This window comes from Heterodontus francisci, chromosome 27 (assembly GCF_036365525.1).
Source record: "Heterodontus francisci isolate sHetFra1 chromosome 27, sHetFra1.hap1, whole genome shotgun sequence".
NCBI classification, from domain to species: Eukaryota; Metazoa; Chordata; class Chondrichthyes; order Heterodontiformes; family Heterodontidae; genus Heterodontus; species Heterodontus francisci.
In genome coordinates, this window is record NC_090397.1 from 62,164,952 (window position 1) to 62,188,999 (window position 24,048).

At 41.7% G+C, this 24,048-nt stretch overlaps 1 protein-coding gene across 8 annotated transcripts in view; it reads right to left on the bottom strand.

The window, feature by feature from the left end:
- Positions 1–24,048, bottom strand: part of LOC137384867 (uncharacterized) — a 73,622-nt gene that overhangs the window by 46,538 nt on the left and 3,036 nt on the right. For 7 of the 8 annotated variants that reach the window (XM_068059474.1, XM_068059472.1, XM_068059473.1 and 4 more), the window contains exons 2-8: positions 10,669–10,817; positions 7,507–7,602; positions 6,986–7,058; positions 3,545–3,636; positions 2,379–2,516; positions 2,025–2,152; positions 1,888–1,907 (exon numbers count right to left, since the gene is read on the bottom strand). In XM_068059474.1, the coding sequence (XP_067915575.1) occupies positions 1,888–1,907; positions 2,025–2,152; positions 2,379–2,516; positions 3,545–3,636; positions 6,986–7,058; positions 7,507–7,602; positions 10,669–10,817 (696 nt within the window). Of the gene's footprint in view, positions 1–1,887; positions 1,908–2,024; positions 2,153–2,378; positions 2,517–3,544; positions 3,637–6,985; positions 7,059–7,506; positions 7,603–10,457; positions 10,537–10,668; positions 10,818–24,048 lie in introns of those variants that run through there. The other variant, XM_068059475.1, reaches the window with a different exon arrangement.

Consider the following 24,048-nt stretch of genomic DNA (forward strand, 5'->3'; position numbering starts at 1 on the left):
CAGTGCCTGGAGGCAGGCTGGAAAATCCCAGTTGGCCTCTGACAATAGGCCTTAATAGGCCATTAACAAGGTCAATTTGGCTACCTGCCGCTTGTGGGGGGTTTACTCTGCCACCCCCATCCCGCCTCTGGGAAAATGGCCTGAAGTGGGATGGAGCTGAACTGGCATGTCAGCCAATGGCATGAAATTCTGTGCCCTCCTAGGTCCACGCCCGTTCCCATCGGGGCCTAGAAATTCAGCCCTAAAAAGGAATATACAGTCTCCTCCCAATAATTCAAATCTGTTTCTAGTATTAATTATTTCAAATGTTTAGATTCTAACATTAAACAAAGTATGTAATGAAGCAGAGTGGGAACGTAGTGCGTAAAAATTTTATTAAAACGTCAAATTATCAGATTACATTAAAGCTACAATGTGGAAACTGACTATTTGACCCCAATAGTCCATGCTGGCATTTATCCCCTACACAAGCAGTATCATATTTCCACATGCACACCCTGTTCCCCTGAGTCTTCATCCCACTTTCTCCTTCAAGCACCTGTTTAGCCTATTCTTCAAAGCAGGCATGGTCACTGCTTCAATTATCAACATCAGTAGTAAATTCCACAATTTCACAACCCTCTGTATAAAAAGTTTCGACTTATAACATAAGAAATAGGAGCAGGAATAGGCCATTCGGCCCCTCGAGCCTGCTCCACCATTCAATAAGATCATGGCTGATCTGATCTTGGCCTCAACTCCACTTTCCTGCCTGTTCCCCATAACCCTCAACTCCCCTATGGTTCAAGAATCTGTCTATCTCAGCCTTGAATATATTCAATGATTCAGCCTCCACTGCTCTCTGAGGTACAGAATTCCAAAGATTCACAACCTTCAGAGAGAAGAAATTCCTTCACATCTCAGTCTTAAATGGGGAACCCCTTATTCTGAAACTATGCTTCATATTCTCTATCCTAACTCTCCTACATTAAACCTTGAAGAAAAAGGATTACTCTTGTATTTAGGCCCCCTTGTTCTAGTCCCCTGGAAACAGTCTATTTCTAGCTACTCTGTCCCATCTCTTCATCATTCGAAGCACCTCTATCAAAGTCACTTCGTAACCTCCTAAAAAAAAAGCCACAGTTTCTCCAAGACTTTCCAGGCAACATCCTAGTGAAAAAACAACACTCAGCTAAATCTGGCAGCATCTGTGTAGAGTGAAACAAAGTTAACGTTTCAAGTCAATAACCCTTCATCGGAACTGGGAGTGATTAGAGATGTAACAGTTTATAAGCAGAGGCAGGGAAGTGGGGAGGAAAGGGAGCAAGGCACGAACAGGAAGGTCCATGATAGTACAGCATGGCTACCCGACCCGCACCCGACAGGACCAGACGACATGTGTCGGGTTCGGGTCGGACACACTCTATTACCACCTCTGGTACGTGGCTCCAATCTTTTTGGACCTGAAAGTTTGTTTAGTTACAGTTTTTTTTTTAAGCTTGTGCAGATAAGCAACAAAGTGAAAAACGGAACCTAGGTTAACTGATGGTCAGGTCGGGTACGGGAAAAAAAAACGAAAGGACTCAGGCCGGGTCGGACGTGGTTCTGTTAGGCTAGGGTCGGGTTTCATTTGCAGACCCGAGCCAGCTTTTACGTGATAGGTGAAAGATAGGAGAGGTTAAATGGCAAAAGGGATGATATGGAACAGAAAAACTCATTCTTGAGCCAATGGACTGCATCCACAGATTTTAAATCATACGTCAGACCAGAAACATTGGAATTAAAAGCAAAATTCAAAAATGCATGGTAACCAAAGATTTAATACACATTTTTTTTTTTACATTTCACTTCTGAAATAAGGGAACACATTAAGTCTAATACCCTAAGTTTAAAGGAAAAGCTCTTTACCTTGAATTTCAGGAACAAGACTGGCAAGGAGAAAAGTGAGAAAAAAAATTAGATACTGTCATATGATTTTTAATGATCATCAGTAAATGCATCTTAAAACAAAAATAACATTACTCCAAAGCAGAAAGAGAACTTACATGTCAATCTCTGCTGACCTGGTCATGATGCACTTGTTGTCACAGTACTGAAATGCTACAATAGCATACGGATAAATTTGTCTTGGGCACTGAAGAACATGACACTGTCCAAACTCATACACATAATACTGGAATAAAGGGAAATAAAACTGGTCACTAACCTGTAAACCAAAGCTGATCCAGGAATAAAACTGAAATATTAAATCACAAATCGTATCGAAAGGAATCAGAATTAATTCCCAGGGATAAAACTTTACTAAGAGTAGGGCAACCAAAAAGCAAATTTTGAGAGGGGCCAATGTCTGAAACATCTATCAAATACTCGTATCTGACAAATGCAAGAAATAATTTCACCTGTGTCAGTTCAAAGGCTTGAAAATGGCTGGTTATGGAAGACACTGTATCACTGTTGATGGAAACATGGCAGTTGTAACCAACGGATGGACTGGTCAAATCTGCTGTGTAGTTTTCAATCATAGACTTCACTCTACCCTGTTAAATAAACAAAACAGCACTGGGGTCGCTCTCAAATAGGAACATGTGGAAAATAAAAAAAAAAGGTCATTTTTACTGCGATTAAACATAATCCTTTCAACAGACCCTACAGAATTATACAATTGTGGATTTATTAATTGCGCAAGGGGTTTGAACAAACAGCAGTAAAATTGTCAAGTGAATATCATCAAATTTCACTCTAGCATCCAGACAATCAGGCAAAAAAAAAAACCAGGATCCGGTTAATATTACATCTTTCAGCCCTGACTGCTGAGGAGTTGGGTTCAACAAATGGCAGTGTTCCATAGGGTAAGCCTGCACTGATTTAAATAATACCCGTGAAATATGATGTATTTGAATGTAGCAGCACGCGTGGTATAGACACTGAGCAATACGGAGATGAGTTTGGGTGCAAGTAGAAAAAAAAACTTTTTTTTTTAAAGTGGGAGAACAGCAGAGGAAATCAAGATCCATTTCAGATCGAATCTTCTGTGGATTACGGCACATCGTCACAAGACAGCAAAAAGAAAATGGCTCCATTGTTACGGCTGTGATTACAGGGACGATTCTAATTTGGTAAATCTTGACCTCCTGTTCATCGAGAAGGGTGCTGCTATTGAGGAAGCATCTGTTACATATAAACACACAATTTCCTTGCGGGCAAAGTTTAAGGAATGAAAGACAGCTGTTTCACCTTAAGCAAAGAATAAAATAAGTCCTGTTATGCCAGTAGATGAAACAGAAATATTACTTCCTGAAATTTCTAGCTCATGCACGATATCTGATGGATTGAATAACAGCGCAGAGTATAAATAAAACCTGCGTGTCATGAGATATTGTACATTTGCTACCCATAGCAGCAGTTTCAGAAAGTTCCAAAACCAGTTTTATTTTGTGGGACAGGGAGCAGTAAGTGGAAGAAAAGAACGAACATTTTAATCAGATCAGAGAACTTCAAAGCGATGACACTTCTCGATCAAAATGAGAGCAACTTTGTAAAATACAATAACAATGCTTTCCTTTACCTTAAGTATTTTAAAAATGAGAATATAGCCACACTTCCCATGGTACCATGGTGTGGGATGAAGGAAGTCTGAATATTTACAAAGATATACTCCTGTAGGACAAGAAGAAAAGGTGAAGTTACTGGATTACAGTGGTAAACATTCCAAACCTAAATGGTTTTACAAAAGGCAAAGCCTTAGTTCTAAAGACCTTGAAGTTACTCCCTACAATATTAGCATTTTGTAATTCGGAGGAGGAAGGGATATGAATTTAATCTATGCAAAGATATGAACAAACTATTTGTTAGGTGGTTCTTCTCCCAGAGAATAGAGAGCCTCTGGAATACATTGCTGGCTGGAGTGCTGGGTGCTGCCTCTCTGTATTACTATCAAGTAGGAAGCGGACCAGTCTCTGGCTGGGGCAGAGATCACATCGTATAGAAAAAGTGTCTTTATAACCAACACCAGGAGTCGGATTTTGAGCCCCCGCCGGGGTCGGGAATGGAGATGAACAGGTGCTAAAAGTAGTGCCTCCTGCTGGTGCGTAGGTTCCCCGGCTCGATCCCAACCCTGGGCCATTTTCCCGGAGGCGGGATGGGTGGCTGGCAGGGCTACCTGTCAGCATGCAGCGGGCAGCCGACCCAGCTTGTTAACGGACACTTAAGGCCAACTGAAGGTGGCTAACTGGGTTTTTCCAGTCGGCCTCCAAGTTCCCAGAGATAGCAGGGGCCAGTTTAGTTGCCTGGAGGTTACCTCCTGATGTGATAGAGGGCCCGCACTCCAGGCAGACCTAGAGGCCCTTCCTGTCTGCCTGGGTGCAGCAGCAGCTGCAGGCTGCCCTATAGAGGGGTTCCTCTAGCACAGCAGTGGAAATCTGTAAAGGCCTTTTTCTTTATTTCATATTTCAAAAAGTTGGAGAGAGGGTGCCTCCATTTTGAAGCGCCCTCTCCCTCACTTACCTTCCACGGCCTCCTGCTGCTCCTCTCAAGCTGGAAGGTCTCTGATTGGCCCTCCAGCTTCAACAGCCCGCCCGCCATCCTTAATTGGAGAGTGAGCCCGCCCTCTGGCCATCCCATTGAGTGATTGTTTTTCACACAATGCACGCTTCTGATTCCTATTTGAGCCCGACAGTGGAGTTCAGAAGCCCAAGGAAAAATCCAGCCCTTGGTCCGTGAGAGCCCCTAGACTGCTTTCGATCATCTGAGAGAGTCAGAGAGGAATTTTTCTGCAATACTTTTTCCTTCATTGGCCCTGGGTTTTTTCTCTTTCCCTGCCTCTCCCAGGAGATTGCATGGTTGGGGTGGGGGAAACGGGATGGGAAGCGTCTAGTCATGAGTGTGCAGCAGGCTTGACGGGCCAGCTGATCATTTCCTGCCTGTCAATTTCGTATGTATGTTCATATACAAGTACTTGATTTTTTAGCCTATTATTTTAATAGAAGTGTTTTGCTCAGCTTTACAGCTGAGCAAATAGTCCCAGAACTTGACTATTTGCTGTGCTACTTCTCCTATGCTCACTGAGGTATATTCTAATAAGTATCCCAGCAAATTATTGCATACATTTGTCACTGAGGGATCAGGACGCACAACAGTTATTATGGCATTCATTGCCATTGCTAGTTGCAGAAAATTCCGTGCCAACAGAAGATTTAAAAAAAAATACACGAGCTCAAATATAATTCTACAATGTATTTTACAGCATTGTAAACAGCTTCCACATCAGTTAATAATCTCAAATGAAAACTAACACCCCATTAGTTTACACGTCAGTCAACACACTGTTTAAAACTCCGGAATATTAAAAGATTAAAACACCTCCTTTCCTTTCAACAGGATCCTTAAAAGCATTGAACCACAAATTATCCACCAGAAAAAATAAATGAGCAACAATCTAACCTGCACACAAGTTCTTCATGCAATTTTAAACCAACTGCAACAAATAGGAGAACTAAAACTGAAAGACAATTCATTCACCAGTCTAGTTATCAATGCACAGCCATAATTATGCAAGATAATTAAACTATATACTTTTATTTCCTTATTCTTTAATTCACTTTCCTCCTTTAAGACACTCCTTAAAACCTACCTCTATGATCAAGCTTTTCATCATCTAACCTAACATCTCATGTGGCTCGGTATCATACTTTGTTTTATAATGCTCCTGTAAAGCACCTTGGGACATTTTATTACGTTCAAGATGCATTATAAAAATATAAGCTATTGTTGCTTTAAAAAAGTTGGAGCCATTTACTGGGTGTAAAACTATTGTTCCTCTCTGCAGTTTCAACCATCCTCTTCAGCTGCTGATATGGCTTGCTGTTTTCATGTCCACTGTCCCACTTCTGCTGACTCTTGCACCGAACAACTCTGTGCAGCTGGAGTTTTGGTCAATTTCTCGCCATCTCCTTAGGGGGTTCTCTTCACAACCAAAATATAGGTCGATGAGGATATTCCGAAGCTGACCTTTCAGTCTCCAATGAAAGCACAGGGCTGCTCTGCCCAGTTCTGGATATAAATATAACACATAAATTTGACCAGACGCTAGAGGGGTAGTTCCATGCTCCCACGTGCGAGTCAGAGATAGGACTGCAACGCTGTAGCTCCAATTAGCCAACCTATACTCCCGTGCAAGCGTGTCTCCCACAATTGAATTCATTATGTTGTTCACCAGCACACTGTTCAGGGAAGTGTGCTAAATTTGCTTTGGTTTCCTTGAATCCTCCTTCCCAAAGGGAGTCTGTCTGTGCTCATCTCAGAGGGAGGAGATTCGGTGTAAAAAAGGCTGACTATGTCAGTGCAGGTAGGAGTTACCTGTCTCCTACAATGCCATGGGCAGAGAGGAAGGAGGAGGAGGAGGTAGAAGTGCAAGGACATATTTTCTGGGACTCTAGTTTGCGACATTTACACTTTGCTTCCAATTTTTGAGGGAATAATCTGAAGAGTGCCTAATGCCAATTCAGAGATACCTTCCTGGGATCTCCAAGCAGAGAAACTCTGTTAATGAACAGTCTACACCCTCCGAAAATGGAGCACTTTAAACAAATATGTCCAACCTTAGATTTATGACAAAAAGCAGTGTGCAAGATTCTCTTAAAGTATAAAACAGCCAATGATTTACTTACAAACTGACACACCTAGCTGAGGTACGCATACAAACATTTGCAATGCAGTTCAAAGCTTAGCAGCAATACTAAGGTTGCAGGGACAAGCTTAATTATTAATTAAATCTATTGTTCTTCTGCAAATCCTAACTTTATAGCCAAAGGCAGGCATCAACTTGTATTACACATCAGATGCTTAAAATGGTCTCTGAATAATGACTTTACTTTTCAATGTGTTCACATTACTAAACCGACCAAAAAGAAGCAGTTTTCCCTTCGTGCAATATAACAAGCACCGAGATCCACCTAACATGTAAGTACATTAGTTTAATACATATTGCATATAAAAAATATTAAAATACCCTTCAATGGATCTCCTAGAGTTGTGATGTTACTGCTCCCGATCTGCAATCCTTTTTGGCAGACAGATTTTGCCTGCAACAGTAAAACAAAAAATTAAGAGGCATCAAGAAAACCAAAATCAAAACTATATTATAGCAATTAAACCCAGACAAATGTTATTCCATCGCTTGTGATATATAACCACATTCTTCCAAGTCCTTGGACTGGACTCCGCTTTCTCAGACCATCTTAGTTAACGCCTGTTTGCTTATATAAAGATGTGACTTGTGTTAGATACTCAGAAATGTGCTACAGAGCTACAATGTTCTCAACGTTTAGATGTATTTAAGAAATACTCAATATCTCCTGTCCTGGTTTATGAAGCTATCTGAACTTCTTATGTTACAGGTTTGCCTTACACCACACCTCCCTACTCCCTGTATTTTCAAAAGTACACAGGAATGAATTATAAACGAGTCTTTGGTGTAATCTTCAAAATATTTCTAATTTTTCCCAAATAGTGTTCTCTTTTAGTTTTTACCTGATCTTCTGTTTCAAACAGTAAAAAAGCGAAGCATTCAGCAAGTTCCTCTTTACTATATCCTTTCCCCTCCATATCCTGTCGACAGGCATTGTACTGCAATTAATAAATAAAATGTTAAAATCGCTTCCAAATTGAAAAAAAAAAATTTTGATTTGACAAGCATTAAAGCAACATTAATTTGCAAAGCAATTTGCCTTGTAAAACAGAAGGTAGAATCATATGCTAATACAAAGTCTTTGCCCGGATTTTGTTTGTCAGCGGCAAACAAGCAGAGATATAGCAAAATAAAAGCAAAATACTGCGGTTGCTGGAAATCTTCAGCAGGTCTAGGAGCATCTGTGGAGAGAGAAGCAGAGTTAACGTTTCAGGTCAGTGACTCTTCTTCAGAACTAGCACATATTAGAAAGGTGAAAGGTTTTAAAGCTGAAGCCGAGCTATAGTGCTGGTTACTCCTACACTTGCCCATAGAAAGTCTGTGTGCTTCTGCACTGGAGGTCGCAGTTATCAGAAATCCAAAACAGCTCAGTACCCTCAACAGTGGATCTGGGACCTGTGTGAACAGGGCAAACAACTGTGTGTCTCCTGAACCAACTAGATTAAAGAATCCTTACTGAAGACACTGGAGTCTAAACCCAGATATATAAGTTAGAATATTTAATTTAATGCCAATTCATATAACTTACCTCCTGTCTCCCCAAAGCCTGTCCACCATCTACAAGGCACAAGTCAGGAGTGTGATGGAATACTCTCCAATTGCCTGAATGAGTGCAGTTCCAACACTCACGAAGTTCAACACCATCCAAGACAAAGCAACCTGCTTGATCAGCACCCCGTCCACCACCTTAGATATTCACTCCCTCCACCACCGGCACACAGTGGCAGCACTGCAGCAACTTGCCAATGGTCCTTCGACAGCATCTTCAAAACCCGCGATCTCTACAACCTAAAAGAACAAGGGCAGCAAATGCATGGGAACACCACCACCTGCAACTTCCCTTCCAAGTCACACACCATCCTGACTTGGAACTATATCACCATTCCTTCACTGTCGCTGGATCAAAATCCTGGAACTCCCTCCCTAACAGCACTGTGGGTGTACCTACCCCACATGGACTGCAGTGGTTCAAGAAGGCAGCTCACCACCACCTTCTCAAGGGCAATGAGGGATGAGCAATTAATTCTGGCCTTGCCAGTGACACTCACATCCCAAGAACAAATGTAAAAATAAACTCCCACAATTACCCTGACTACACTTACCGACACCCAACTAGCTGTAAAGAGTCTATTCCATTCTTCCAGTTTCTCTGTCACATCTGTCCTGACAATGCAACCTTCCATACCGGCGCTTCCGATATGTCTTCCTTTTTCCTCAACCAAGGATTGCCCCCCACTGTGGTTAACAAAACCTTCGACTGTGTCCATTCTATTTCCCCCACTTCTACTTTCTCCTCTACCCCTCCTTCCCAGAACCACAACAGGGTTCCCTGGTCCTCACCTTCCACCCCACCAGCATCTGCATTCAACAGATCGCCCTTCGGCATTTCCAGCACCTCCAGCCCGATGCCACCACCAAACACATCCCCTTTCAGCATTCCAAAGGGACCGTTCACTCCGCGATACCTTGGTCAATTTCTCAATCACCCCAGCACTCCGTCTTCCTCCCACAGCACCTTCCAATCAAGCACAAGGGATGGAACACCTGCACTTTTACCACTTCCCTTCTCACCATCCAAAGCACCAAACACTCCTTCCAAGTGAAGCAGTGATATACTTGTACTTCTTCCAGTGTACTGTAGTCGCTGCTCAAGATGCAGTCTCCTCTACATTGGGAGACCAAACACAGACTGGGTGACCACTTGGCAGAACATCTCCGTTTGGTTCACAAATGTGACCCCAAACTTCTGGTCATCTGGCATTTAATTCTCCACCCCACTCCCACTCTTTCTGTCCTCAGCCTCCTACACTGTTGCAATGAAGCTCAAAGAACAGCAACTCATCTTTTGATTAGGCACTTTGCAGTCTTCTGGACTGAATAATAAGTTTAACAATTTGAAACCATAACCTCTGCCTCTACTTTTTTTTGTACAGCAACTGTTGGTGGTGATTCTGCAACTCCCATTTACATGTCCTCTCAACACTTCTTTTGTTTATTTACTTGTCCCATTACCACCTCTTTTTGCCTTTCACAATCACCTCTTTTTTCATCAAATCGCTCCTGCCTTCCACCCCATCACAGACTTTCCTGCTTTTTCCTCCCCTTCCCCTCTTGCCCTGCCTTGCTTAAAAACTGTTACATCTTTAATCACTTCCAGTTCTGATGAAAGGTCATCGACCTGAAACACTAACTCTGTTTCTCTCTCCACAGATTCTGCCAGACCAACTGAGTCTTTCCAGCATTTTCTGTTTTTATTTCAGATTTCCAGCATCCGCAGTATTTTGCTCTTACAGATCTGGAGATAGTCATTTTAAGCAGCTACATGTTTCAATTTTTAATTCATTCATCCTCATTCTGTTTTAAAATAAAAGCGTGTTGCTATAAATTGTAGCTCTTGCTCCATTTTTAAGCTTATGAGTCCCAGATTCAAAGCAAAGCCTGCCCTGGGTAAATTCTACATCATACACAACACACAAAAAGGTTGAAAAATATCATCTCTTTTGAATGCAATACATTACTTTAAATTGTTTAACCTGGATACAAGTAATATTTCAGGAAACAAGATGCAGAGAGGCTGTTTCCCTGTCTGGAGATTTCAGGACTAGAGGGTCATTGGCTCAGGAGAAGGGGTCGGCCTTTTAGCCATATGATGAGGAGAAATTTCTTCATTCAGAGGGTTGTGAATCTTTGCAATTCTGTAGCCCAGACAGCTGTGGTGTTGTCATTGATAACATTTAAGACTTAGATTCATAACTATTTGGACACTAAGGTAAAGCGGAGATAGAAAATCTACCATGATTTTATTGAATGGCAGAGCAGGCTCAATGAGTCGTATGGTCTACTCCTGTTCCTATTCCTTCTGTCCAGGACAACTATAAGAAAGACTCAGTTAGCCGGACACAGAAAAGAAAAGCCCCGATGATTGCATATGGCATTAAAGATTAAGCAGAAGGCAAAATCTCAATGTCTGTCAAATTCTTTGTCTGCTTTTAATACAGTAATACCTGATCTAGAAGTTTCGTATTATTCACTAATGTCACTTGGTTGTACTGAAAGTAACTCCCAGATGAAGAGTCTAAGAACGCCTGCTGCAAGATTGGAAGTATTTCTTGTGTGAACTGGCCGGAGGCAAGGGAAACCGTTTGAAAAATTTCTGCAAAAAAAAACAAAGACAACATTGTTGTACTGCATAGCAGTAGAACCGCAGGTTGAATTCAGAAAAAACGTTAGTTACCCCTCAACAATTGTATTAAGTCTCAAAGACAGTTCAGGTTTTAAATGCATGCTGTGTACATTTTACTATTCTCACTACGGTTTTCTGAAGGGGTTGTTCCAAATTCTTTGAAAAATCTTTAAAAACCTGCAAAAGGTAATTCCTATTAACTATGTCAACTCATTTGACCATCTAGTGTTCAACACAGAATAGCAATAACAGTATCAATTAATAAATTAAAGAACAGTCCATATGTTTAAATAAACTCAAATTTTGCTTCTTAAAAAGGAAAAATGTACATTTTTTTTTAAATTGACTGCCAAATCAGGCATTATCTAATTTTTGTTACACCTTGGATTTCCAGACACGCCAACCGAATATCTCTTATACCCCAAATGAAAATTAAAACAAATACCGGTACGAAGCCATTGAGATCATTCAGTAACAAATGTCTTGGCATCTACTCAAATTTTAAAAATGCCTTTATGTTGGTCTCACTTTTTAAAATTCCCACCTGTACCACACTGGTGGCATAATGAAGGATGAGGGCGTTAGAGGGGTGACAATCCCCAGCAGCAGAGGCACTCAGGTCAAAGCCTCCTGGTACAAGGACGCCGTCACCGTCTTCTGCTCGGATTCACTGTCAGTTCTCAGACTGATAAGTATATACGACCAGTTTGAACTGACCTCGGATGCCAAAGTAAACCGTGGCAACAGCGAAGCCATGTTCTTTGGAATATGGTTCGGAGGGGCTGGGGCGTGTGCCAAAAATTGGAAGGAGCATATAGCCATGGTGGTCATGGTGAAACAAAGACTTGTGGTACATATCCCCAGCACCTTCAAAGAGTCTGACCTGACACAGAAACATAGAAAATAGGAGGAGTAGGCCATTCGGCCCTTCGAGCCTGGGTCGCCATTCAATACGATCATGGCTGATCATCCAAACTCAGTATCCTGTTCCCGCTTTCTCCCCCATCCCTTGATTCCTTTAGCCCTAAGAACTATATCTAACTCTTTCTTGAATATATTTAATGATTTGGCTCAACTGCTTTCTGTGGTAGAGATTTCCACAAGTTCACCACTCTCTAGGTAAAGAAATCCCTCCTCATCTCAGTCCTAAATTGACTTACCCCAATCCTTAGACTGTGACCCCTTGTCCTGGACTGCCCCGCCATCGGGAACATCCTTCCTGCATCTAGTCTGTCCAGTCCTGTTAGAATTTTGTAGGTTTCTATGAGATCCCCTCTCATTCTTCTAAACTCCAGCGAATACAAGCCTAATCGACCCAATCTCTCTTCATATGTCAGTCCTGCCATCCCAGGAATCAGTCTGGTGAACCTTCGCTGCATTCCCTCCATAGCAAGAACATCCTTCCTCAGATAAGGAGACCAAAACTGCACACAATACTCCAGATGTGGTCTCACCAAGGACTTGTATAATTGCAGCAAGGCATCCTTGCTCCTGTACTCGAATCCTCTCGATATCAAGGCCAACATACCATTTGCCTTCTTAACTGCCTGCTGCACCTGCATGCTTACTTTCAGCGACTGGTGCACAAGGACACCCGGGTCTCGCTGCAACTCCCCCTTTCCCAATCTATCGCCATTCAGATAATAATCTGCCTTTCTCTTTTTGCCACCAAAGTGGATAACCTCACATTTATCCACATTATACTGCATCTGCCATGTATTTTCTCACTCACTCAACCTGTCCAAATCACACTGGAGCTTCTCTGCATCCTCCCCACAGCTCACACTCCCACCCAGCTTCGTGTCATCTGCAAACTTGGATATATTACATTTAATTCCCTCATCTAGATCATTAAAATATATTGTGAATAGCTGGGGTCCCAGCACCAATTCCTGCGGTACCCCACTAGTCACTGCCTGCCACTCGGAAAAAGACCCATTTATTCCTACTCTTTGTTTCCTGTCTGCCAACCAGTTCTCCATCCATGTCAGTACCTTACCCCCAATCCCATGTGCTTTAATTTTGCATGCCAATCTCTCATGTGGGACCTTATCGAAAGCCTTCTGAAAGTCCAAATACACCACATCCACTGGTTCTCCCTTATCTATTTTACTAGTTACATCCTCAAAAAATTCCAGTAGATTTGTCAAGCATGATTTCCCTTTCATAAATCCATGTTGACTTTGTCCGATCCAGTCATTGTTTTCCAAGTGCTCTGCTATTACATCTTTTAGAATAGACTCTAGCATTTTCCCCACTACTGATGTCAGGCTAACCGGTCTATAATTCCCTGTTTTCTCTCTACCTCCTTTTTTAAATAGTGGGGTTATATTAGCTACCCTCTAATCCATTGGAATTGTTCCAGAGTTTATAGAATTTTGAAAAATGACCAGCAATGCATCTACTATTTCAAGGGCCACTTCTTTAAGTACTCTGGGATGTAGATTAGCAGGCCCTGGGCATTTATTGGCCTTCAATCCCATCAATTTCTCTAACACCATTTCCCTACTAATACTGATTTCATACAGTTCCTCCTTCTCACTAGTCCCTATTTTCCCCAACATTTCTGGGAGGTAATTTGTGTCCTCCTTTGTGAAGACAGAACCAAAGTACGTATTTAATTGGTCCGCCATTTCTTTGTTCCCCATTATAAATTCCCCTGTTTCTGACTGTAAGGGATCCACATTTGTCTTCACTAATCTTTTTCTCTTCACATATCTATAGAAGCTTTTACAGTCAGTTTTTATGTTCTCTGCAAGCTTACTTTCATACTCTATTTTCCCCTTCTTAATCAATCCCTTTATCCACCTTTGCTGAATTCTAAACTGCTCCCAATCCTCAAGTTTGCTGCTTGTTCTGGTCATTTTATATTTCTCCTCCTTGGATCTAATACTATCCTTAATTTCTTTTGTAAGTCATGGTTGAGCCATCCTTCCTGTTATATTTTTGCACCAGACAGGAATGAACAATTGTTGTAATTCATCCACGTACTCTTTAAATGCCAGCGATTGCCTATCCACTGACGATGAAGGGGACAAAGGTGTTTTTCTATACAAACTTTTCCACGAGGGACAGGTGATACATCCAACTGAATGGAGCATTCTGCGGTCACCAGGACCACAACTCCATCAGGCAGTGGTCCGCACGTAACTTCCTCGAAGTCCTGAGGGAAAAGGAGATGGTGGATCCTGTCGGATGGTTCCTGGGCAGACTGTCAAACTCATATGGCAGAATGCCTCATCGGCAAAACTTTCAAACAAACACCAAGACTGTAACTTGGCTGGTGCTGAGAAGGAACCTCCACGTCAGATCCTTCCTTCATGCCCGGAGTGTCACCGCCTCCGCACACTGCCCTCGAGGCAGCTGCAGTGGGGAAGAGACCGTTGCCTACCCCCTTCTGGAATGTGCCTCTGCATTCAACAGATGAAAAGGCAAGGGTAGTTGAGGCACCTCATGTACTGTATTGAAAGAAACTGATCTTTACTGCGCTTCTTGAAATGTCCAAGCTGAATTGTTTTGTAATGCATTTTTACAAATGTTATGTATATTTTTGAAAGAAAGAAAATATGGTTATACAAACAAGACTGCACCAACTCTTGGTCTCCCTAAAACGCACTCACGGCCCAACACCTCATCAGGCTGGGAAGATGGCAAAGTACAGACGAAGAGAACAATTCTGCCCATCGAGCAAACCCTTCAGTCAAAACCAACACTTCCAGAATTCAGGTGCCTCTAGTGATTCTACAATCTGTTCCCACCCAGACTATTCCAGAAATTAATCATTCTTTGTGAAGTGCCTCCTGCCATCCAATGTCCCCTTAGAAACATAGAAAATAGGAGCAGGAGTAGGCCATTCGGCCCTGCTCCACCATTCAAAAAAAGATCATGGCTGATCATCTAATTCAGTACCCTGTTCCCGCTTTCTCCCCATGTCACTTGATCCCTTTGGCATTAATATATCTATCTCCTTCTTGAATATATTTAATGACTTAACCTCCACTGTCTCCTGCGGTAGAGAATTCCACAGGTTCACCACCCTCTAAGCGAAGAAATTTCTCCTCATCTCGGTTCTAAATGCCATACACCGAATCCTGAGACTGTGACCCCTGGTTCTGGACTCCCCAGCCATCGGGAACATCCTCCCTGCATCAAGCCTGTCTTGTCCTGTTAGAATTTTACAGGTTTTTATGAGATCCCCTCTTATTCTTCTAAACTCTAGTGATTATAGGCCCAGTCGATCCAATCTCTTTTCATACGTCAATCCTGCCATCCCAGGAATCAGCCTAGTAAATCTTCTTTGCACTCCCTCCATGGCAAGAACATCCTTCCTCAGATAAGGAGACCAAAACTACACACAATACTCCAGATGTGGTCTCACCAAGGCCCTGTACAACTGCAGTAAGACATCCTTGCTCCTGTACTCAAAATTTCTTGCAATGAAGGCCAACATACCATTCACCTTCCTAACTGCTTGCTTGCTCTTGTTCCAAAGTCTTGGTTTATCAGAGAATTGTTACAGTGCAGGAGGCCATTCAGCCCATCATTCTGTACTGGCTCTCTGAAAGAGCAACTATCAGTTCCATTCCCCTGCCTTCTCCTCATAACCCTGCACATTCTTCCTTTTCATATAACTGTCTAATTCCCTTTTGAATGCTTCAATTGAACCTGCCTCCACCACGTTCTCAGGCAGCGCATTCCAGACCTTAACCACTCTCTGCGTTAAAAAGTTTTTCCTCTGGTCACTTTTGCTTCTCTTACCAAATACTTTAAATCTGTGCCCTCTCGTTCTCGATCTTTTCACGAGTGGAAACATTTTCTCTCTATCTACTCTGTCCAGACCACTCATGATTTTGAATACCTCTATCAAATCACCTCTCAGCCTTCTCTTCAAGGAAAACAGTCCTAACTTCTCCAATCTATCTTCATAACTGAAATTCCTCATCTCTGGAACCATTCTTGTGAATCTATTCTGTACTCTCTACAATGCCCTCACATCTTTCAAGTGCGGCGCCCAGAATTGGACGCAATACTCCAGTCGAGGATGAACTAGTGTCTTATACAAGTTCAACATAACTTCCTTGCGCTTGTGCTCTGTGCCTCCTATTAATAAAGCCCAGGATACTGTATGCGTTATTAACTGCTCTCTCAACCTGTCCTGCCACCTTCAATGACTTATACACATATACACCTAGGTCCCTCTGTTCCTGCACCCACTTTAGAATTATACCCTTTATTCTATATTGTTTCTCCCTGTCCTTCCTACCAAAATGAATCACGTCACATTTCTCTGCATTGAACTTCATCGGCCACCTGTCTGCCCATTCCACCAAATTGCCTATGTCCTTTTGAAGTTCTACACTATCCTGCTCACAGTTCACAATGCTTCCAAGTTTCATATCATCTGCAAACTTTGAACTCGGAAAAGCAAGGGTCCGAACACTGATCCCTGGGGAACTCCACTACAAACCTTCCTCCAGCCCGAAAAACATCCATTAACCACTACTCTTTGTTTCCTGTCACTGAGCCAATTTCATATCCATGTTGCTACCGGTCCTTTTACTCCATGAGCTACAAGTTTGCACACAAGTCTGGTGTGTGACACTATATCAAATGCCTTTTGAAGGTCCATATACACCACATCAACAGCATTGCCCTCATCAACCCTCTGTTACCTACTCACAAAACTCCAGCAAGTTAGTTAAACATAATTTTTCCTTAAGAAATCCATGCTGGCTTTCCTTAATTAACTCGCATTTGTCCGTGTGACTATTGATTTAGCCCCAAATTATCTTTTCCAGAAGTTTTCCCACCACCGAAGTTAAACTGACTGGGCTTATCCTTTCACCCTTTTTTGAACAAGGGTGTAACATTTGCAATTCTCCAGTCCTTGGGCACCACCCCTGAGTCTAAGGAAGACTGAAAAATTATGGCCAGTGTCTCTGTGATTTCCACCCTCACTTCCTTCAGTATCCTTGGATGCATCTCATCCGGCCCTGGTGCCTTATCCACTTTAAGTACAGACAGCCTATCTAATACTTCCTCTTTACCAATTTTAAACCCCTCTAGTGTCTGACTTACCTCCTCTTTTGTATCTTGAAATAGCACTTGCTGTTCCATTTAGTGTCTTATATACCACTATTAGCCTCAATCCTTTACCTCGCTACAGAGCTGAGGAATTAGCTTTCCTCATAACTCTATCTTCCAACACCAGGGATCAGTCTTGTGGCCCTTCTCTGCACCTCTTGCAGGACTTAAGATAATTTCCATGAGCTTTGTTGAACAAAATCAAACAAAGCAGTCAAAATGCAGCCTTACTGATAAACTATACAGCTTCAGTACAACAGTCTCAGAATACACTGTACTGATTTAACAATATAGCTCGGCATTCTATTTGCTTTACTGATTGCTGCTCAGAAATAGATTTTCAGCTGGCACAGGAGTAGAAAGCAGGAAATGACACAGGGACCCACATTGTCAGATCACTGCCTGCGTTTCCAATATTTCGAGCATTAGTTCCAAACAATGCTGGAAAAGTGTACATAAACATGGAAACTACTGTTTTGTCATTACCCTCTCAGCAATGCCAGATGTAAATCACACCCAGAGAAAACGAACATGCATCATTACTAGATGGAAATTAATTTAAAGGGCCCAAATACCATTTATGAAAGGATTCATTAAATCTGGTTTCCTAGCCATTCCTGATTTTTTTTCCCCCACTGCTGACAGCTGCTTCGACATCTTCCTTACGCATTCTGCTGTGAGGCTATCATTTTCACCCTTCCTACCCCCATTTTAAAGAAGCCACAATGAATTGGGATTACCCCATAATCTTTGTTTTTTGTAAAAAAGAGAGGCCTACAGCAATCTCCTGGTGGTACACTGATGTTCTCCCAATTCGAATTGGCCCAGACGCACTGCTCACAGAATTTGCACTTCATGAGTTATATCAATCCATACTTTCAGGCCCAACTACAGCCAATTTCCATCTTTGGTATTGTCTTGACAATAACTATGAAAGTACAACAAACCTGAGAGTTTACTCTGCAGGATTATTATCCCACATTCAGTGGGCACATTGGCCAATGGTAACAATCAGCCATGCATAGATGCACAACTTAAGTCACAGGTGCAGTTACCACAGCAAGCCAATTTATCCAATCCCACAATGAACAACTGGCATGACATAGCACTGCAATTTTAGAGTGGCAAAATTCCCCACGGCTCAAGTCATTGATTGAATAGGGCAGGCAAGGGATCAAATTCGGGAAGATATGGTAAATCAAGGAGTATAGGAACATAGGAAGATAGGAAGAGCAGTAGGCCATTCAGCCCCTCGAGCCTGTCCCGCCATTCAATGAGATCATGGCTGATCTGCGGCCTAACTCCATATACCTGCCTTTGGCCCATATCCCTTAATATCTTTGCTTAACAAAAATCTATCTATCTCAGATTTAAAATTAACAGCTGTTCTAGCTTCAACTACTGTTTGTGGGAGAGAGTTCCAAACCTCTACCACCCTTTGCGTGAAGTGGTGCTTCCTAACGTCTCTCCTGAATGGTCTGGCCCTAATTTTTAGACTATGCCCCCTAGTTTTAGAATCTCCAACCATGGAAATAGTTTATCTTTATTTAGCCTGTCTTTTCCTGTTAATATCTTGAAGACTTCGATCAGATCACCCCTTAACCTTCTAAATTCTAGCGAAAACAGGCCTAATGTGTGTAATCTCTCCTCGTAACTTAACCCCTGTAATCCAGGTATCATTCTTGTAAACCTACGTTGCACTCCCTCCAAGGCCAATATATCCTTCCTAAGGTGTGGTGCCCAGAACTGCTCACAGTACTCCAAGTGGGGTCTAACCAGGGTTTTGTACAGCTGCAGCATAACCTCTGGGTCTTTACACTCCAATCTTCTAGATATAAAGGCTAGCATTCCATTAGTCTTTTTGATTATTTTTTGCACTTGCTCGTGGCATTTTAAAGATCTATGCACCTGAACTCCCAAGTCTCTTTGGACATCCACTGTACTTAACCTCTTCCCATTTAGAAAGTACCCTGCTCTAGCCTTTTTTGGGTCCAAAATGGATAATCTCACACTTGCCCGCATCGAAATCCATCTGCCACAGTTTTGCCCATTCACCTAGTCTGTCAATATCTCTTTGCAATTTTATGCTATCATCTAGACTATCTACAATGCCGCCTAACTTTGTATCATCAGCAAATTTGGATATATGACTTACTATGCCATCATCCAAGTCGTTAATGAATAATGTGAATAATTGAGGCCCCAACACAGATCCCAGTGGGACACCGCTAGTCACATCCTGCCAATCAGAGTTCTTACCCATTATCCCCACTCTCTGTCGCCTACCACTCAACCAACTTCCTAACCATGTCAATAATTTGCTCTCAACTCCACGGGCTTCTACCTTAGTTAACAGTCTCTTATGTGGGACTTTTATCAAATGCCTTCTGGAAGTCCATATAAATAACATCCATAGACATTCCCCTGTCCACTACCGTAGTCACCTCTTCAAAAAATTCAATGAGATTTGTCAGGCATAACCTTCCTGTTAAGAATAGTCATGAAATGAGGAGAGACAAGGCAACAGAGAAAGGTATTAATACGGGAAATGATAAACAGACTGTGACAGAAAGGGGCAGAGCGTACAAATCTAAGAGTAAATCAACAAATAAGGCGAGAGGTTACAAAAATAATAAAAGGACAAAACTAAAGGCTCTGTATCTGAATGCACTTAGCATTCGAAACAAAACATGAACTGAGAGCACAAACAGAAATAAATAAGTACGATCTGATAGCCATTACAGGGACATGGCTGCAGGATGACATAGATTGGGACCTGAATATTGAAGGGTACATGGCATTTAGGAAGGACAGGAAGCTAGGAAAAGGTGGAGGGGTAGTTCTGTTAATTAATGATGGTATTAGTGCAACAGAGACAGATGATCTAAGTTCAGGAGACCAGGATGTAGAAGCAGTTTGGGTAGAGGTGAGAAATCATAAAGGCAAGGTGTCACTTGTGGGAGTGTGTACAAGCCACCTAACGTTAACCACACTGTAGGATGGGGTTTAAAGGAAGAAATAATGGCAGCTTGTCAGAAAGGTACAGCGATAACTATGGGGTATTTTAACCTACATATAGACTGGAAAAATCAGATGGGCAGAGGTAGCCCAGATGAGGAGTACATAGAATGTTTTCAGGATAATTTCTTGGAACAATACATTCTGAAGAAAACCAGAGAGCAGGCCATACTAGACCTGGTATTGTGCAACGAGATATTAATGACCTCATAGTTAAGGTGTCCCTAGGTAGCAGCGATCATAATATGATTGAATTTTACATTCAATTTGAGTGAGAGAAGAGTGGGTCCAAGACTAATATTTTAAACTTAAATAAGGACAATTATGAGGGCATGAAAGCAGAGCTAGCTAAAGTGAACTGGCAAATCAGGTTAAGGGATAGGTCACTAGAGATGCAGTGGCAGACATTTATGGGGATATTTCAGAATACATAGAAGATACATTTCAACGAGAAAGAAAAATTCCAAGAACGGGACCCACCATCCGTGGTTAACTAAAACAGTTAAAGATAGTATCAAACGCAAAGAAAAAGCATATAATTGCGCAAAGATGGGAGGCAGGTCAGAAGATTGGACAGAATATAAAAAACAGCAAGGAATGACTAAAAGATTGCTAAGGAAGGTAAAATTAGAGTATGAGAGAAAGCTAGCAAGAAATACAAAGACAGATAGTAAGAGTTTCTATAGATATTTTAAAAAGAAAAGAGTTAACAAAGTGAGCATTGGTCCTGTAGAAAGTGAGTCTGGGAAATTAATTATGGATAATAAGGAGATGGCAGATGAATTGAACAGATATTTTGCATCAGTCTTCACTATTGAGGATACAAGTAACATCCCAGTATTAGCTCTAAGTCAGGAAATGGAAGGGAGGGAGGAACTCAAGAAATTTACAATCACCAGGGAAGTGGGATTGAACAAATTGTTGGAGCTGCGGGCTGACAAGTCCCCGGGTCCTGATGGACTTCATCCTAGGGTCTTAAAAGAAGTGGCTAGTGAGATAGTGTTAGCTTTAATTTTCCAAAATTCCCAAGATTTGGGGAAGGTTCCGTTAGATTGGAAAATAGCGATAGTAACTCCTTTATTCAAAAAGGGAGGGAAACAGAAGGCAGGAAACCACAGACCAGTTAGCTTAACATCTGTCTCAGGGAAAATGTTAGAAGCTATTATTAAAGACGGTATAGCAGGGCATTTAGAAAAATTCAAGGTAATCAGGCAGAATCAACATGGTTTTGTGAAAGGGAAATCATGTTTAACCAATTTACTGGAGTTGTTTGAGGGAGTTACATGTGCTCAGGATAAAGGGGAAACCGGTGGATGTATTGTACTTAGATTGCCAGAAGGCATTTGATAAGGTGCCACATCAAAGGTTATTGCAGAAAATAAAAGCTCGTGGTGTAGTGGGGCAACACTATGGATAGAAGCAAAAACAAGAAATGCTGGAATCACTCAGCATTTCTTGTTTTTGTTTCAGATTTCCAGCATCCGCAGTATTTTGCTTTTATATTACTATGGATAGAAGATTGGCTAGCTAACAGGAAACAGAGAGTAAGCATAAATGGATCATTTTCTGGTTGGCAAGATGTAATGAGTGGTGTGCCACAGGGATCTGTGCTGGGGCCTCAACTTTTGACAATTTATATAAATGACTTAAATGAAAGGACTGCAGGTATGGTTGCTAAATTTGCTGATGACACAAAGGTAGGTAGGAAAGTAACTTGTGAAGAGGACATAAGGGGGCTACAAAGGGATATAGATAGGTTAAGTGAGTGGACAAAGACCTGGCAAATGGAGTACAATGTGGGAAAGTGGAAAATTGTCCACTTTGGCAGGAAGAATAAAAAAGAAGCATATTATTTAAATGGAGAGAGATTGCAGAGTTCCGAGATGCAGAGGGATCTGGGTGTCCTCGTGCATGAAATCGCAAAAGGTTAGTATGCAGGTACAGCATGTAATTAGGAAAGCTAATAGAATGTTATCTTTTATCGCGAGGGGAATTGAATACAAAAGTAGGGAGATTATGCTTCAGCTATACAGGGCATTGGAGAGACCACATCTGGAGTACTGTGTACAGTACTGGTCTCCTTATTTAAGGAAGAATGTAAATGCGTTGGAGGCAGTACAGAGAAGGTTTACCATTAGACTAATACCTGGAATGGACAGGCTGTCTTATGAGGAAAGATAGGACAGGCTAGGCTTGTATCCACTGGAATTTAGAAAAGTAAATTTCTAAATTGATTAAAACATGCAAGATCCTTATAGAGGGGTCTTGACAGGGTGGATGTGGAAAGGATGTTCCCCCTTGTACTAGGGGTCACTAGAGAATCTTTTTCTCTCAGAGGGTCCTGAGTCTTTGGAATTCTCTTCCTCAAAAGGCAGTGGAAGCAGAGTCTTTGAATATTTTTAAGCCAGAGGTACATAGATTCTTGATAAGCAAGGGGGTGAAAGGTTATTGGGGGTAGGTGGAAATGTGGAGTAATCAGTTCAGCCATGAACTTATTGAATGGCGTAGCAGGCTCGAAGGGCCGAGTGGCCTACTCCTGCTCCTAATTCGTATGTTCGTATTGCACTACATGGTCATACTTGCTACCTTGATCAATCCTAATCATGTTATGTCAACAGGAAAGTATTACCCTTTCTTAAAAGTCATGTTTGTTTCCAACTTTGTTAACGCAAGGGTTAAATTATGGAGGAGAGAATACACAAACCAGGGTTGTATTCCCTCGAATTCAGAAAGCTGAAGAGTGATTTGATCAAAGTTTTCAAGATATTAGGGGGAATAGATAGGGTAAATAGAGAGAAACTATTTCTGTTGGTTTGGGAGTCTAGGAAACATAGTCTAAAAATTAGAGCCAGACCTTTCAGGAGTGAAATTCGGATCCACCCCCTTCTCAAGGGCAATTAGGGATGGGCAATAAATGCTAGCCTAGCCAGCGACACCCACATCCCACAAACGAATTAAAAAAACACTTTTACATACAAAAAGTGGTAGAAACTTGGAACTTCTTTCAGCAAATGGCAATAAATGCTAGATTAATAATTAATTTTAAATATGAGGTTAATAGATTTTTGTTATACAAAGGTATTAAGGGATACGGGGCAAAAGCAGTTATAGGGAGTTAGGTCGCAGATCAGCCATGATCTCACTGAATGATCAAACAGGCTCAAAGAGCTAAATGGCTTCCTCCTGTTCCTATGTTCTGTGAGGTGTAACACTAGGTCATGCAGTTCATGGATGCATTCCCAGCAGTTGCCACAATCCTTTCATTTTAAAGTTAAGAGTTCAAATCCTACTGTAGCAAGTTGTGAAATCAAACTTAATGTGGGCTCATACTATTAAAAAAGTGCCATGAAAGCTGCTGGTTTGCTGTAAAAAAAAAAATTTGCTTGACTAATGTCCTTCAGGAAATGAAATCTGGCACTCCCTGCCTGGTCTGGCCTACACGTGATTCTAGACTGCAATATTGGTTGACTCTTCATACCCTCTGAAGTGATCTAACAAGTCCGAGCTGTACAAATTATTGCTAAAGGCCGTCGGAAAAATCAACTTCTCAGGCAACCAAGGATAGGCAATAAATGCAACTTGTCCACATCCAAAAGCAAATTAGAATAAGCAATTCTCCTAGTGCACAGCTGTACAAAGTAAGAGCAGTAGTTTTTAATGTAAAGAAACAAAGACTTGCATTTTTATAGTATCTTTCACAACCACCGAATGTCTGAAAGTGCTTTACAGCCAATGAAGTACTTTGAAATGTAGTTACTGTTGTAATGTAGGAAACACGGCAGCCAATTTGCGCACAGCAAGCTCTCACAAACAGCACAGTGATAATGACCTGATAATCTGTTTTTTGTAATACTGATTGAGGGATAAATATTGGCCAGGACACCAGAGATTACTCCCCTGCTCTTCTTTGAAATAGCACCATGGGATATTTAACATCCACCAGAGATGACAGATGGGGCCTCGATTTAATGTCTCATCCAAAAACAGCACCTCTTACAGTGCAGCACTCCCTCAGTACTGCACTGGATTGTCAGCCTTGATTTTCGTGCTCAAGTCTTTGTTAGTTTGACTGATCCCTCAGCTCAATCCAAAAGGGATT